General features: G+C 30.0%; 1 protein-coding gene across 5 annotated transcripts in view; it reads left to right on the top strand.

The window, feature by feature from the left end:
* Positions 1–11,468, top strand: part of LOC106677413 (dipeptidase 1) — a 485,353-nt gene that overhangs the window by 441,861 nt on the left and 32,024 nt on the right. For all 5 annotated transcript variants that reach the window (XR_010842948.1, XR_010842947.1, XM_067045594.1 and 2 more), the window contains 5 exons: positions 3,301–3,451; positions 3,540–3,594; positions 8,176–8,352; positions 10,233–10,317; positions 10,393–10,468. Coding sequence is in view for 3 of the 5 variants with exons in the window: in XM_067045594.1 (XP_066901695.1) it covers positions 3,301–3,451; positions 3,540–3,594; positions 8,176–8,352; positions 10,233–10,317; positions 10,393–10,468 (544 nt within the window). In the remaining 2 variants the exon portion in view is untranslated. The remainder of the gene's footprint in view (positions 1–3,300; positions 3,452–3,539; positions 3,595–8,175; positions 8,353–10,232; positions 10,318–10,392; positions 10,469–11,468) is intronic.

The raw sequence follows: 11,468 nt of genomic DNA, 5'->3' as shown, positions 1-11,468 counted from the left end.
ATATAAATTTACAACACATTTATACTTCTATTCAATTTAGTATATTGTATTTTGTTCAGCATATTATTTTAATTATATCCGTTATTTTACTTTTATTTTGTTTTATATTTAACCTATTTAATTTTTATTTATGCACCTAGCTAATTTCTCCCCCTTGGTATGTAAATTAAAAACATATTAACTGAATGCCAGAAAAACATAACGAATACATATTCTGGCTAAAATAGCAATTGGTGACTTTCAGAGGCCACGTGACCGATGTCTATCCTTACACCATGCGACACTAGGAGGTTTTATTTAATTATTTCTTAAAGCACCTAGAGAAACTGTAATTAATAATCTAGTCGTCTGCAGTGAAGTTTTTAATATATATTCTTTATCGTTTGAAAATTTAACTAATTACTTAATACAAAGCAGTATTATAGAAAAAGATAAAAATGTACTATAAGATTGAGCTTATATAATAGAACATACATATACTCCATATTCTCTCTAGAAACTCCATATGGAAGACAACTGGAGCCACATAGGGCAATATAACAGCCCTTGTTAGGACTCCAGCCGACCCTTTGACTGGAGTATTTCTGTCTCGCTAACGAACTGCGGGCGGGCAGTCTGTAACACTCAGCGATTTATTTGTTGAACCTAGGACTCTATATCAGTTTACGCCTTATATAAAGGCTATTCTAAATCGTTGAGTATATATCCAATTTTTCTTTTTACGAACACTATTACAGTAACTCGTTTATAATCTGACCATTTTTAAACTTTTTAACAACTTTCTGATTAAACCATTGTAAATTTTATACTATTATATAAATGGGGTGGATCATTGGCATGGAACGTGGTTCGAACCCGGTTGGGACCGATAATAATTTAGTCTGTTACTGTAGCTGTGTATCAACCCTGTGGGTTCAACCCAGCCTCATAAAGTAGGTTCCATTGATTCTGACTGAATCACCTTCTTGCAAAACCGTCGGTCTAATAACATTACTTCCTTTCTAAGTTATACATTTCAGACTCTTCATGGGTTGTAACAGTACATATTTATTTATTATACAAAGATAAACAGTTTGTTTTTGAACGCACTTAGTTCAAGAATTTGTCAGATTTCGAAAAATTACTTTTGTTTTAGATAGACCGGTTTTTGGGGATTTGGGATTTTGGCTACATCACAACAGGATAACAATTTGACCGATAGAAACGAAACAGTAGCAAATTAAAAGGAAGCAAGCTTAGCGTGGGGGATGACAAACCCTATGAAGCTGAAAGTTATAAAGTTGTGTCTCATAAGATTCCTGTTGTGCACTATGACTGTTTTTGAAAGTGTCTAAGATTTAGAAAAATTGTCTAATTCGAGTTTTCAACAAAAAAAATATAAGAAGAAAGAAATGGGAAAGAGTGATAATTTAGACGTATTATATATCGTTAAAAAACCAAAGATCTCATAAACTAGAATAATGTTATATGACGAATCATGATAAATGACGAAAAAAAGCATAAATAAAAGGTCTGTTCTAACATGAGTTTGTGCCGCTTCATACGCATTTCTTTTCGCCAGTATGATAAATGTTTTGGTCATCATAGATATCAAATAGTTAGTTTTTTATTTCATATAACCTATATATGAGGCTTTTAAGTGAGAGGATATATCCATTAAATCATTCTTTGTATTTGCGATATCGATTCTATAAGAATTCGGTATTGAAAAATGGTTATGAGCAAAATGTAAATTTTTGGAAACTTATATTTATGCCATACTTTAAAAAAATGTTCAAATTTTGCAACTCAAAACAAGTATTATAAGCATTTTTCTGAAAACCGTTAAAATTGAAGCAAGTCAAACTGTCAACTGGAAGGCTTACTTATAAAATGGGGCGAGGAAGTATTACCTTACTGAATGATAGAGGAATATCTATTTTGAAATGAGTGAGGATCAATTTCGACTCAAAGTAGGGTGGATATTAGCATTAATTATTACCATTTGCATTTTTAATGAAGAATAAGACCTGTCGATGTTTCCTAACCGAAGAATACAAAACATTTGTGAATTTATTGGTTTTGTAGGTACCAATTTTATTGGACTGCGTTAGCATTTATTTTAATACTTTTTTATTTATTGATAGTTATTACAATCTGTCCCACAGTTGTGGGCAATAGGTAATAGTGATGAATGATCTCATACATACTAAAATAAAAAAAACTCTTAAAATCTATACAAACAAAAGAATAAACAAAATGAACATAATCAAACTATCTGTATGAAAAATAAAATAACATAATGATAAAATAATATATACAGTATTTACACAACCGACCTGGGGATCCCTGAGCCCACTCTATCCCCCATGTGTGAGGGGTAGAGCAGAGCTCAAAAGATCCCAGCGCGTCTCTCTCCCGCATCACTGGTAGTGAGTCAGTGGAGGCTGAAGCACTTATTAGTTAATAAATAATTTCACTTTATAAGATTGATTTTTTTTATTTTTATGTTTTATATTAATGTTGCTACCCATTTTTATGTCTAGTTTAAATACGTATTTTAATATATTTCATATGTGTGATTCGGTCAAAGGAAACATAAGAAATAATACAATATTCATGGTTGATATAAAATAATCTATTTTATGTGAAAATGAAATTATAACAACAATCGTTATCTTATGAACAAACATTAATAACAGACAGTGAAGCTACATAAACTTTGGAAATTATTAATTTAAAATATCTCTAATGAATTAGTTTAACTTAAATCTATCTTCATACATATTATCTTCTTTTATAAGAAGATAAATATTTATATATCCTATATATTACAGAATATTTATATTTCCTATATATATATCAGAATATTATATATTCTAGAGTAATTTATTATATTATATATTCTAGATAATTAATTGTATACATACTTTGTTTATCCTGCCTATCCTGCTTGCTTTGGAATGAAAACAGACATAATTGTTTGCTTCATTTGCTGTTTCAGGGTGTACTATCGAAATTCATATATAAACAATATTAATAATTAGTAACACTCAATAGTTGTTCACTCCTCATTAAACTTTGAGTATAACTAGCTGAAATTAAATGTTTCTAAACTGTTAGCGGAAACACTTTTTTTTTTTACAAACTTGAGGAATTCCTGATTTTTTTTTATTGATTTTTATTTTGTGGTGGCCCCGCGTTATAAAAACTTGACCCTCCCAGCTCTTATTAGAATAGATTGGTTACTTGCAGGATAACCCCCCAGATACCACAAATGATTGTGGCATATTTATTTATCCATTTTTATCCATTTTGTAGGTATCAGAGAGGCTCATCGTGGCGGACGGATCGCAAGTCTGATCGGGGTTGAAGGAGGTCACTCTTTGGGAAGTTCCTTAGGGGTGCTCAGGATGTTCTACGGCCTCGGGGCTAGGTACCTCACTCTCACCCACACCTGTCACACCCCTTGGTAAGTAATTATATATTCTAAGAAATACATAAATCATATCTACGCAGGAATAAATTAAATAATAAATATAATGATATTTTTATTTCAGGGCCGGGTGTTGTCACGGGGAGGATGACAACCAGGGTCTATCTCATTTTGGAAAGGTAGGTTCTTTCTTTTACCATTTCTATTCCTACTAATAATAACTTATCATATAGTAATTTTAATAATTAATGTAATGTAACCATATATGTATTAATAAACTCTAGAACGATTGTGCTTTTCTTGAGTGGAGTCATTGGTACAAAAAAATATTTATTGACACAGCAGTGCTAGTATGATGATGAATGAAATCAATGTGATTTAAAAATTGTTATATTTTAGAAAAATGTTGAAGTTAACGATATTTATATAATAAACATTTTTTTTGTTCGTTTTTTTTTTTTTTTTCGAATACTCCAAGACTACATGAAGGAAATAATATTAAGTTTTTTTTGTTATAAAATTATGATGATGAAATTAAAATCAATAAAATGATAATTAGTTTTATTACAAATCGTCGAGTTTATCGTTAAAAATATAACTTTTCTTAAGGATCAATTTACTTTATTTTTTGTTTATCAGTAGTTGACACATTACTTATTGTGATTTAGATAATCAAAAAAATGTAAATTGCCTGCTTACATTAGTTATAAAATACTGAATAAAGTTGTTTTAAAAACATTAAATTTAAACCGGTATATAACAAAACAAAACAGGAAAGTAATAATCAATGCTAAAATCAATATTTAAAAAAATTAAACTTTAATAAATATTACTGTTCTTGGATAAATATTTTTTAAAAAATAACATATATTATCAAGATATGTACATTCTAAAGCTATCTAATTTTTTTTATCAAGAGACACTTTTATGTACCAGCCAACATTTCAACTGTCGTGACATCTTTTAATTGCTATTATTATTTGTTTTTCTCTACTTGTTTCATTATTTTATTTTTCTTAATGTTATATGGTTTTTATTTAGTTTTTCAATTACCTCAACTTGCTTCCTTTACAATGGAAGATTAATTTATTTATATATAGTTAAGTTAAATCTCTTCCAATATAATTTTTTACTTTTCTTATTTTTACATTTCTTTACTTTGAGCGTTTTGAGGCTTTTTACTTTATCATCTGGAACCCAATTTAGAAGTATTACAAGATTCCAACTATATTACCCTTCTAATTTATTTTTACTTTTATTTAATTATTATTGTTATATTTAATTTATTGTTTTTGATTTTTTTTTTTTTAATATTTTCACCTTTATCATTGCCACACACTGGTCAGGCTAACATCTGTCTAAAAATTAAATGATAATTGGACTAACACTTATAAGAGAAAGTATTTATATATTGAAATAGACGTACGAAAAAAGAATATAACAAAGTAGTAATTATATGAATGAAAATAAAATGTGGAAATAAACTTAATAAATATAATTGAATATTAAGTAAAAAAGAGTGAAGTAAAATTTGAACTTTTTAATTAGATTTTTGAAAATATGGTTGGAACCCTTATAGCACTTTAAGAATAAATGTAAATATATGAGAAATCATATATTAAATAAATCAAATGGTATCCTTTTTTAGTTTCTACACTCTTTATTATATCAATAGTCCAACGTTTCGGCCAAAACGGCCATCCTCAAGGACAATATTCAACTATAAATTCTCACCCCACATCAAAAATTTAAAAATGTTTTGAAGGCTATTCTGCTCTTGTCATCAATTATAAGTCAAAAACATCCTATTCTTTTCAAACTTCAATAATTTTTTTTAATTTTAATTTTCGATTAATCAACACTATCACTATTATATAAACAAACTCTCTCTTCGTTTAAATGATCGTTATGATACTATTATATCTATATAATAAAGAGTGTTGAAACTAAAAAAGGATAGCACTTTATTTATTTAATAAATAGATACCAATCTCAAGAAATTGGAAAAAAATTATATTAAATGAAAAATCATGTTGGAAGTGGTCCATTTCCTGTAGAGCTGTGTATAATTTCGATTTTATTTGTAAACATTTTACATAATAGTATTGTGTTTGTTTATATCAAACAATTATATAGAATTTAAACTGAATTCTACGTGGTTCAAATTTTTATTTTATTTTTTTATAATATTCTGTTCTTTACATTTTATGTATGTATAAATTCATATTGATACATTTTTCAAACAAGTAATAATTTCTTAAATAGAGCTCCGAAATACGGATTTTATTAACCTAGTATTTGTTCCTTCTTTTTTGTTTCCTTATTTTATTTGAGCTATTTTAAATGAACTAATTATTTTTAAACTTAACTAAAATTTCATCCATATATTAACTTATTTATTTCTAGACATTGTTAGTGATCGTTAATTCAGCTGATAAACTATAATCTTGGGTTTCATAAAATTATTTCTCGTGAAACAATTATATATAAGAATTCCTTAAATCTACATGGAGTTAAAATAAATAGTTTTTGTTACTAATATATAACTCGGCTGTGTAGACCATACAACTGGAGCGTTGTATTGACCACTTACCTAGTGAGATCTGATAGGATAGGACTGAGCCAATGCCGGCCTGCTCTATTGAAAGCAGGGTATTGTCTCCTCTATTTCAATTTCCTAAAACCTACCTCCTCTTTGTTCCATCTCCGTTTAATTAGATTCCACCAATTGAATGTAACATCTTTTCAATCATTTGACTTGAAATGTAAACTCAATATATTATGTTGATTTAAATTATTGTTTTATCCTGAATTAATAATTGAAATTTAAGATAATAATCGGGCACTAGTCCATGCCGTACCTATTGACTTGGCTAATTTTCTCAATTCGCTATGGATAATTTTTAACATAATATTATGAACCTAGGTACACAATGAACATAAATAGTTGAAAAAATAATTTTAAAATATTGAATATACATTATATTTAGATTACTATTACTATGATATATGATGCATTAAGATATATACAACCAGTAAATTTGATATTTGTTGTAAAATGGCGTGACACAAACATGTGGAGAATCTACCCTTTGATAGAAATCCAATAACATTTCCAGAAAAGACCTTCTTTTCAGACGCCTATGCGGATTATCGGGTAATGAAGGATAAGCCAGGTTAGACACAAGTGGGTTTGATGGTCAGGAAGTTTGTCATGGAAGAATTGGTATCTGATTCTGGCCAATTCGCTAATATATAGAACATTGAGATCCTGATGAATGACGTGATTTTTTACAAAGTAAGAAGCAGGAGAGGAGGGCTTGGAAACAATGTTCGAATGTAAGAAAAGAATAACTGGATTACGGTCTAAGGAAAAGTCATCTTGTGATTCGATAATGGTCCAGGAAGAGAAAATTTGGGATGTGGTAAATATATCCTGGATATTAGCTCGTTTTTTGAGGGATGTAGGCCAATAGGTAGGGATTATAGGGAAGAGGGTAGAATAACTATTAGAGCATATAAGAGGTAGAGACTCGGGAAAGGATATTACTACTGGTATTGGATGTTTGACATCCCCACCATTAATGTTTGGCATTGTAGTCTCCTTCAGCAAGGAAGCGCGATCAGAAGAATTGGAATAATAAATCAAGGTGGTTGTAGAAACGGGAATTGAATGGCAGTATACAGCTGTTAATAATAAATAGAATTATAAATAGAAACGACGAGTTGACATGATAACAGAGGTTGATTGAATAGCGTCAGTGGGAGTGGAAGGAATAAGGGAATGGTTTAAGGATTTATGGATTATAAATAAAGTCTGATATATAAATAATGTAGTCACCTATGTAGAAATATAACCATTGAGTAAAGTGAGTTTCTGTAAACAGGGCAATATCTATCAGCTTGTTGTGAGGAAATACGGTGGTTATGGCTAGGGACTTTGCACTCATCGTGTAAGATTGAAAGGAATTTCTGTAGGATTCTAGTGAGGAGGGTGATAAGAGGTTTTATTAAGGAATGTTGGAGATCCAACAGGAAGGATGATAGGATAGTGCTTACGCTATTTGTATTGTAGTTGAGTTGTGGATGTGGATGTGGATCAGAGGTTAGATAATTACTTTAACTAGGGCCAAAGGTGTTGGATGAACCCCTCGTGAGGATTGGATCTATTGTCACCGGTAATTTGCATATTTTAAAAATACATTAACAATTAGGTTTTTTGTGAATCTTGACGACTCGTTTTATTTTTGAAATTCTATTTTTGAGCGTCATTTCTAGTATGATTTAAATCGAATGTTTTGAGTTTTAAAATAAACTATTTAAATTATTCTAACATTTCTATTTAACTTAGTGTTACTATTGGAAAAATTTAGTAAAACTTCAAACTAGTAATTTTTTTATTATAACGTTCTCTAGTTTGACTTAATAAAATGTACTACAGAAGTTCAATTTCAGATCCGGTTGTGACCTAAAACTTTGTTTCATTTATGTTTGATCAGCTTAGAATGGAATCAAGGGTCCTCCTGGGAACCACCCACCCTTTGTAAATTGAGCATGTAACCCTGTGTTGCGTGAAAAAGATAATTTTTTTTATTGGCTTAGAGAGGGTGTTGACCACTTTACTTTTCTATGTTCCCGTTGGCGATGTAACAGTATAAAATACCAAGCCCTATACTCTTCTTGGGATTTTCATTGTATAGATTTAAGTATTTTTAAAAATTGCTATATCAAGTAATTACATGACTTTTTTGTTCCAACAGCTGGTAGTCCGGGAGCTGAACAGACTGGGTATGCTGGTGGACCTCAGCCACACCTCCTTCAAGACGATGGAGGCTGCCCTCAATGAGTCGGTTGCGCCGGTCATCTTCTCCCATTCTTCGGCCTTCGCCCTCTGCAACTCCACCAGGAACGTACCAGATTACATTCTCAAACTTTTGGTAAGTCGGCGCCAGCTATTACTTTTACCGTTTGTAAGAATAAGATTTGGACGATCTTAGACCGCTGCAGACACTTGCCTAGATATTGTTTTGGGTTTTACCACACTTTTATTATGAAAAATGGAAGGAATCCCCGGAGTTCCCAGTGCAATCAAAGAAAAAGTAAAACTCAAATAGCCATAAAACTATTTAAGCTCAAATAAAATAGTTTTATGACTGAGTGTTTTTTTCTTTAACTGTCCCCGGACCATCTTTCTTTTGTTATTACACACGGTCAATCATCGATCTTCCAGTACTTATATTTATTTTTCCTTCCTAAACAAACGGGAGGAATAATCTTTAAAAATTATCAATTAGAGAAACATAATAGATATCTGAAAAAACTACATCTATACGGATGGGTTTGAATCTATTCCTTTTCGAATCTGACATTTGTTACAGCCTGCTAATTAGCTTACCAAACAAACTACTTCTAATGTCTGGGAATGTATCCATTTTACTTGATTGAGAAGTAGGATCCTTCCAAAAGGGGGTTTCCACATATATTATTTATTGTCCAAAATTTCATGGTTTTTCTTTTTCTTTTTGGTCATATTATAGTGTACCGACGTAGGAGACTATGACTGCTACTGCTCTCGTTTCCTTCTCATTCTTGGAGAAAATATTTTCTTCTTTTCCCCCAAATTTTCGGAGTATCGCATTTCAGCTAATCCTTGATCGGCCTCGAGCTTTTTTTACTGTTTTAAGGAGACAGTCCGTAGTATTCAGTAGATCGCGATGATCCCCCCTGTTGACATGGCCGAAGCACTTTTGTTGGGGAGGCTCTAGGAACTCTTTTATCCTCTTCTCTGTTTCTTGCCATTGTGGATGCATTTCCTTCTTTTTCTGCTTTCAATACTTCAGAGAAATCTTATTTCTGTAGGTATCCTGTGTGTCTGCTAATATCTAGTCATTCCCGTATAGGAGTTCAGACAGTACACTGACTTAATGATTAGGAGGTTTACGTTTTTTCTTAACTTACTTGCCCAGTATTCCTAGTCCAATCGTATGAGATATATAAAGATCCTCCTCGATTCGTATGTTAAATTCGAACGTATTTGACGTTTGTACAATTGTTGAACTTTGCAATTATGTTGTAGTTTACAAAGTGTTTATAAAGCATTGTAAATTTGTTTCGATAGGGAGTTTTTTTTTGTTCTGATTATCCATAGTCATCGATTTTCCCTTAAATAAAATGATTCAAATTAGCAAATAACAGTTTAAAAATCAATTGATTTGATCCACCTGTGAATAGTCTTTAGTTCAATATATGATAATTTTTTTTAAAGCATAAACTGGAATTTTACAAATAACTTTTTATTTGAAAGACTTTTGTAATTTGTATACTTACTTTTCTATAAAGTTTTTATTTTGCATTTAGGCTTAAATAAAGTTAAATAGTTTAATTTTATTGTTTCAAGTATTTAAACATATTTTTGCTAGTACTATTTAAGATAAAGTACTTTTAAAGATTTTATTAGGATAACACTCTTATTTACCTCGAGTTACAATTTATTATCAATAATGAGATTACATTCGATGACAGAATGCTGTTATTTTCCGACCACAAACATTAAGTAAAAATTTTTAATTTTATTTTTTACATATTAGAAATTTTCAGTCAGGAAGCTGATTTTGCGTGTTTTTATATATTATTTCGTTATCTATATTTATTTTCGAAAAGGGAGAATATCGAATTTTTTATGAATAATTAAATTGAGTCAGTTGTACTCTAGTAATCATAATATTACCCATATATATTGTATATATGATTGAGAATATATGATTTTAAAACATCATTACAATAAACGATGGGAAAATAATTAATTGATTTTTTACAGGCCTTAAACGGTGGTTTGGTGATGGTGAATTTCTACACATATTTTATAAGTTGTAACCAGACTGCAACACTAGAGGACGTTATTGGTAATTTTATATTACATATAGTTGGTTAATTTATTGTTTTCGCTCATTTTTTAAATTACTTCTTCATTTTCACAGCTCACATAAATCATATAAGGAAGGTTGCGGGTGAGGATCATGTTGGCATCGGAGCTGGCTATGACGGCATCAATATGTAAGTTATATATTTTCACAGTATCAACAACTTTTAATTCATATAAATCATAAGTAATATACTAAAATTGAGACCAAATAAACATTGTAACAGTTTTATTAATCCTAACTATTTATTTATTAATAATTTCATTATCCTTAACTCGGTAAAGATAAGAAAAACAAAACCATCTGTATACTTAAATCCATAATTGGTCTTGCAGCCGTAGTTTTCACTTATACCTGATATTTCTCTTTCATTAAATCCAATTTTTCAAGTAATTCAACTTTTTTCTCGATGGTATACATTGACCAAATATGTCATGCTTGACATCTCAAAATATTTATATTAGTTTCCTAATACTTCTACGGTACCCTTTGACACACTTTCCAAAGTCTCTTCACAAATCTTCTTTTCCTCTTCTATTTTTTTATTTTATTTTATTTATTTATTGATATTTACAACTGTATAAAAAAATACAACCAGTAAATTTGATCATAATGACATAATGATATGATACAGGATGTAGAGAAACTACCCAGTAGTAGAACTCTAAAAACAGTTTACAATATAAGGTCACGAGGACATCTTCCTCTTCTATTTTCGAAGAAAAAGAAGAGCACGCAGAAACAAGGTCTTTAATGAACTTTTCTGAAACTAGTAAATATCGTCCATAAGCACAAAATACTTAAAAATCGGGTGATAGTCATTTTTGTGTTAATAATCACTTCTATTACTTTAAATCTAGTTTTTGAAGCAATTAATAATAGTGGTTTTGCTCGCAGAAAAGCAAGGTTTTCGAAATGTTAACACCTATTACTGACTTGTTTGTCGTACCTAACTTTAGATAGGACTGGAAAACAAAGAAAATGCGTAAGACATTCAAATATTTCATATTCAATTTAATTTAAATAATATAAAAAAAAAACCTGTCCAAATCTGCTAAATTTTCCTACTTATAACAGGCTAATGAGCAACAGACTCCTATTTTAGAGGTAAAACTAAAAAAAAAAAATTATAG

This window comes from Halyomorpha halys, unplaced genomic scaffold, assembly GCF_000696795.3.
Source record: "Halyomorpha halys isolate HHAL.00 unplaced genomic scaffold, Hhal_1.1 Scaffold98.1, whole genome shotgun sequence".
Lineage (NCBI taxonomy): Eukaryota > Metazoa > Arthropoda > Insecta > Hemiptera > Pentatomidae > Halyomorpha > Halyomorpha halys.
The sequence above is the reverse complement of the archived record's forward strand: the minus strand, read 5'-3'. Positions and strand labels throughout refer to the sequence as shown.